General features: G+C 36.7%; 1 protein-coding gene across 1 annotated transcript; it reads right to left on the reverse strand.

Moving 5' to 3' along the window:
• On the reverse strand, positions 1–5359 carry LOC124877464 (eotaxin-like). The gene is made up of 4 exons (XM_047380683.1): positions 5187–5359; positions 2600–2717; positions 2401–2518; positions 1–358 (listed from the first exon to the last, which is right to left on the reverse strand). Exons 1-4 carry the CDS (start codon positions 5248–5250, stop codon positions 326–328), a joined length of 333 nt encoding a protein of 110 aa, XP_047236639.1. The 5' UTR covers positions 5251–5359; the 3' UTR covers positions 1–325.
• Positions 5360–6003: the final 644 nt, after the last annotated feature.

The raw sequence follows: 6003 nt of genomic DNA on the forward strand, positions 1-6003 counted from the left end.
TTTGGGAAAAATAAAAAGTTTAATTTAGAGTAGATTAAGATTCACACTAAGATTACAATAAAACTTCCATCCGTTGACTAAAATATATGTTAGTTTATGTGTCAACACATTCAGCTGTCTTCTTTTATATATCTCTCCGAAAAACACCAAATCAATAAAAAAATAAAAGTCCAAGATCTTGTATTTCTATTGCAGCTTATATGGTTTTTTTTAAAGGACAAATATGACAGGAAATGAAACCACAAAAGGCCATTTGGTAACAGGAGAAATTATTAGCTGGATTTATACGTCTAGCACTTTGTGGTCATAGTGATCGAATGTGATGTTATTCAGGTTTCACTCCAAAGCAGCGATTTCCCTGCGAAAACACAAAAACATAAAAACAATTAAGTCCTTGAAACAGCCACTTCTAAAGCTGGATCATTGATGGCATACCATGACATCTATGCTCAATTCTGCAGGAAATTGCTTATACTGCAGTACACCAACCAAAATAAACTCCAAAAACATGCTTCAAGGCCCTTTTTCTAGTCCAGAAATATGCTTCTATAGAACCAGAAGCCATTAGTAATTCTGCAAACCATAAAGTTACAGTTAGAATGTAAATTTATCCTCCTGCAATCCCGTCATGCTTTGGCGTCTTTGCGCCGTGACTCATGGACATTTTATACCTAATTGGAGGGAAACAAACCTTGTCGAACTTTTGATTAGAACAAAAGATTAGAACACACATTGGGAGTTCCTGACTTTTGTATTTCAGAAACCTATCAAGCATTTGTTCATGGCACGGTAAACTTTCACTTACACCATAAATTAGTGGAAATATTTTCCACCTGGAAGACTTGAGTGGGAATAGGTGCTAAAAATAACTGTTGCTGCTTCGTGCAAAGTCCATTTTTATATCTGCCAAAAACTGTAAAACTTACATGCTATATTGTTTGTCTGATATTAACAGAATACCAATGGTAGATACTGATCTACAATCTGAATAGCAGCTTTCATTTAAGTTATATATAAGGTCAAAAATATCATCTTGGAGACGTACACAATGAGAATAAAATTCCTTATTTCTTTGGTTCACATAGATCAGATCAGATCCTTTTAAGGTTAGAATTATTTGAAAACTTAATTTAGTTGGATAAAACTCAACATAAAGGAGGATAACATGTACCAACGCCAGCTGCCACAGCTTTAAACTCAGAGTTTCAAATAACGAGACAAACAGGAGAGGCAGTTTGGTCTGGGTTGGGAAGCACATTTCTACACTTTATCTTCACAAAAGGATTTGAGTTATTTATCTCAATTTAAATTTGATGTGATAAACTGAACCAACCAACGTGGAGCATAATGATGGATGGAAACCACCAAGTGTTTCACTAAAGAAGAAAACAAACTGAAAGTAAGCCAAAAGGTTATCTTTAACCCCATAAAAAGTTCCTCATAATTTCATATCAGCTCTTGAATATGTAATAGGATATTTCCTGAAACACAAACGAAGCATTTTCACAGATCATGGTGAGGATTATGCTGCTTTATGTAAGGCAGCAAAACCATTCCAAAGATAAACACTAAACATGGATTTTAATTACTAACTATACTATCTTAATACACAAATTAAAAGAAAGAACAATATGTGGAAAGTTTGTGGAGATGTCTTGAAAGGTCTCCCTGGGCTGGTAGAGTGCGAGTTGGCAGCTTAAAGCCACTAAAAATAAAATGTTGTGCTATTTATGTTCCACCTTGCCAATAATTACATGTGGGGCCCTTATGGGTAGAAATGCTGGGATTATCTGCAGGTAACAAAATCAATCTGCATTATTGACTTGGAAGTGGGACCCATAGGGGTCCTGGCTGTGTTGCCACTGTTCAAAAACATTGCCCCGAGATCTACTTAGAAGGATTACTAAATTATTCTCACCCCGCTAAAGATTAGGGCCATGGCAAGGAGGCCTTCCCGCCTCAAAGACGTGGAGATTATTGCACAAAATGAACAAATGGTCTAAAAGGCAAGTGAAACTAGGCTAAAAGCTTGTCCTTTATTGTAAAAAGTGTTTGACTTTGATTTTTAAGAAGGGGAAACATGTTTTTTGACATGCTAGTTTTTGTTCAAACGTTTTTATTCCTAATGGGTTACAGACATGATGTCCAATGTGAGTTCAGGTGAATTTAGAATCCATCCAGCCTGAGAAAGGTTCCTACAGCAGATACATGAACATGATGGTTGAGCTGTATTGTTGACCTGAAGGTATAACACAGTTTTACACAGTCAAGCTGGATTTTCAGGCCATTAAAAGGTAAAATTCTAGTAACAAAGATTGTATAAGCAGGAGGAAAGAGCATTTAAAAACTTTGATATCTATCAATTCCTCTGGTAAACTGAAATATGCAGAGATGGGTTACCTTGTAGTTCTCCTTCTTGCACCTTTGTTTCAGGTGATCCACGTGCTTTATCACATTTTGCACCCACTGTTGTTGCTTGGGTGGGGCACAGAGTTTTTTCCCAAGTCTGGTCACCAGACTGCAAGAACAAACCAAACCTTTACATGGTCCTTCTAGTTTTTACCCACTGATTAGATTGTCAGGATCAAGGAAAACTCACACTGTGGCATGAACAGAGCAGCCTCTGGCCTGTTCACTGTAGTCCACAACAAACCTTTTATCGATTTGTTTGTTTGTTACTGACAAGCAGCAGTCACGGATAACCTGCGCCACGGTAACTATAAGACAACAAAGATTCAGATAAGATTAGAGTTTTGTTTTTCACTGGTTATGAAAGTCATATGAAAATTATTGACATTACCCCCCACAGCTCAATGTCAAGAAGTTTTTTTTTATCAGCTGAGCTAGTGGCATATTTCATAATCCTGAGGCCTGAGGACATCTTTTAAAAAAATCTTAAAAGGAATAACATCTTGTCTTAGCTGATCTGTACCTGTGGATGTGGAAATTTGCAGATATCTGTTTTTGATTCTTAAAAAAACAATTTCTGCCTAAAAACTGAAAGATTTAAAATAGCTACTTTCTTTGGACTAATAACATCATATTTTGTCTGTGTTCTTCCCATCTATTCAGTTTATTCATTTAGAACAGTTGTCATCTCAAGTTACTTCATACCCAGTTAAAAAAGCATCAAATTCAATCCAAATCAATCCAATAATCAGGTCAGATTCTGATCCAAATACAAATACAAACATTTCAACTAAATCCAAATGCAGAAGTGCAACAGATTCATTAACTGTGTAGCAACCCCTCCTCCTGAGCAAGCAAAAAGTTTACAAAAGGTAGACAGGGTGTTTGCGTAACAGACTAAAACAGGAGAGGAGCCTGATAACTAAAAGATCTGCCTCCTGTTCTACTTTCAGAGACTCTAGGAACCACCAGTAAACCTGCAGTCTGGGGGTTCTGTTAGGATCATATGGAACAATCAGATCTCTGATGTATGATGGACTGTGATTACAAATAGTTTTATATGTAAGAACTTTTAAATTCTATATGGCAAAATAAAGCTGAGTATCATCAACAGCAAGGGAAATGCTTCCCATGCGTTCTGATCATTTTACCAGTGGAGGCATATATTTAGTACAGATTAGGGGCCCAAGCACCGAACACTGCGGTACTCTCTAACTAATTCTAACTAATTGGAAAAAAACATCTGAAACAGAATTTGTACCAAGATAGACTCACATTTCAAACATCTGCAGCCTTTTAGTAATTTGGTTTGATATTTTAGAGAACATTACCAAAATTACAAAAATAAAAAAATAATAATATAAAAAAAAATCTATGCTTAGATTTTATTATGTGGCTCAGGTAATCTCGGGCCCCCCAAGCAAGGGCCCATAAAATCTGCTCCTGTGTTTGGCACATAGACAGCAGGTCAGTGAATCACGGCAATGGACTGAAGTTTCTTGGCTTTAAACTGACTACAGCTGAGGAGGAATTCACTTTTACAACCTCCCTGCATATCTACAGAGCGAGACAAACCCATGTGGGTGTGTTAAAGATTATTTACCGTCCAGTCAATCAGTTTCCCCGCACAGGAACCTAGTTAATGTTAGACGAACACAAGAAGCCGAGAGCAAATAAAGCTATTGCGAGACACCCTGTTTGTTTTTTCCTTTCATTTAAGATTACAAGCAGTGAATGTATGCAAGGTCTGAATGGTTGGTACTTTCCAGCATTTCAAAGGGTTCAGGGTGATGTCTTATAGCTGTCAATCAGCCTGTTGAGACTTTACAGAAACCAAAGCAACCGAAAAGTGTCAAACAGCAGAACAAGTGCAGCGTGTTATTTTATACAATCCCGGTTTATGTTTCAGATTTTAGTTCTTTTTCAGAGAATTTCAGTATTTACAATTCTTAAAAATATGATTAGTTTTTTTTAAATATATGATGCATTTCAATATTCTACTAAGGCTTTTCGCCACTTTTAAATATTCAGAGGGCAAAACATTTAAGTTGTGAAAACGACAGAAAATTTGGGCTGTGAAAACAACAGGAAATGCTCTCTAAATCTGTGCATTTATAGAAGCTTGACTATGAAACAGTGAGGACATTTAAAATTAAATTTACTTTTTATTTTGCACCAAAGCGCTGCTGACTCTATTAAAGATCCTTTTATGTAACTTGATGTTGGTGAGGATGCTTTGGAAGCTGCACACTCTCATGCAGGTGTTTTCTGTTAAAACAAATGTGAGCTTATCTGTTCTTCTGTCTCTTGACATTCAGTACCGGCTGTTTATCATTAGCTGAGGGAAAATCCAGCACCACACCTTGAAAGATTTCATTCTTTCAGTCCGCTCTGTTGTTCTGGAATCTAAACACACAGAGGATTCAATTCTCCCCAGATTTTACTACTAGAATATTTTCCTCTCTTTTATTAGTTTAAAGCATTTTTTTTTTTCCATTTTCCTTGTATTTGATTTAATAATAGAGGAATTTTTTTATGACAAACTGAGGTGCAAGCTACATCTTCAGAGTTATAAGCCGCAATATTTCAAGCGCAAACTTCAACAGCTGTAATATTAAATCAATTCAGTGAGCTTTCTTTAAATCTATTAACAACTTGTCAAAGTTTGGAGAAACTCCAAGTGGATCTTTTGTGTAAACCACAGTTTTCTTTGTGCTTTTGTCCTGTCTTCCTTTGTGCTTTTTAAGTTAACCAAGTAAAATAGCTTGTTGACTCACCTGTACTGAAGCCGATGATGAAAAGGATACAGAAAAAGAGCTTGGAATCACCCCACGGAGCCATGTCTGTATGAGTTGCTGAGGTCAGGTCTGAGGTCGCTCTGGAGGCTGATGAGGAAAGCAATCCTCCTTGCAACACTGTGTGTTACGAAGGACGTCTGGCAACTGAGTGTTTCTGTGCATGAGCTTCTATTTTTATACCACTGAATGGATACTTTCAGTTTTCTTTTATGGCCACATACAATTACTATAAACTCAAGGAATCCCATTTCTCTGGAAAAACCCTGGAGTTTCAGCTGCTCCTCTGACCTCTGACTGCCGTTGTCCAAGAGGAAACACCAGTAGGCATCTATTTATCTATCTTGCTGTTCTTGCACAGAATATTTGCACATTAACTCTACATATTTGTTAAAATACTTGTATGTTGTAAAAAAAATATCAGAGCATAATAAGTTTATGAAACAAAACTGTCCAACTCAAAAGACATTTTTCACAAAAGAAAATCTGGAACCTTTGTATGTTTTTGTTCCCAGCGGCCAGATGTCATTTTTTGTTTAGGCTTTCTGAATATCTTACAGCGCTTTTCTTTAGGCTTTGGTTGCGTTTTTACTCATTATCTCCCCTGTAGCTGACTGTTTACAAAGCTGAGCTCTTTTTGTTTGATGAACATGAACTCAACAGAATGACCAATGAATCATTCAGGTATGAAAACATTCTATGCATCCGGCTATCTAGGGACTTTGTCACCAGCAGCCTGTCTCAAAGATGGAAAAAACACCAAAGAAAACACAGTTTGACACACAGAAGACAAGGTGTT

The sequence above is a fragment of the Girardinichthys multiradiatus genome, chromosome 12 (genome assembly GCF_021462225.1).
Source record: "Girardinichthys multiradiatus isolate DD_20200921_A chromosome 12, DD_fGirMul_XY1, whole genome shotgun sequence".
Taxonomy (NCBI): Eukaryota; Metazoa; Chordata; class Actinopteri; order Cyprinodontiformes; family Goodeidae; genus Girardinichthys; species Girardinichthys multiradiatus.

What these genes read in the sequence shown, in the direction of transcription:
- LOC124877464 (XM_047380683.1), bottom strand. Translation starts at nt 5,250, where the DNA reads ATGGCTCCGTGGGGTGATTCCAAGCTCTTTTTCTGTATCCTTTTCATC. An exon ending in TGCTCTGTTCATGCCACAGT is followed by an intron (nt 2,519 to 2,599) that starts GTGAGTTTTCCT and finishes TTGTTCTTGCAG; the next exon opens with TCTGGTGACCAGACTTGGGA. An exon ending in GCAAGAAGGAGAACTACAAG is followed by an intron (nt 359 to 2,400) that starts GTAACCCATCTC and finishes GTGTTTTCGCAG; the next exon opens with GGAAATCGCTGCTTTGGAGT.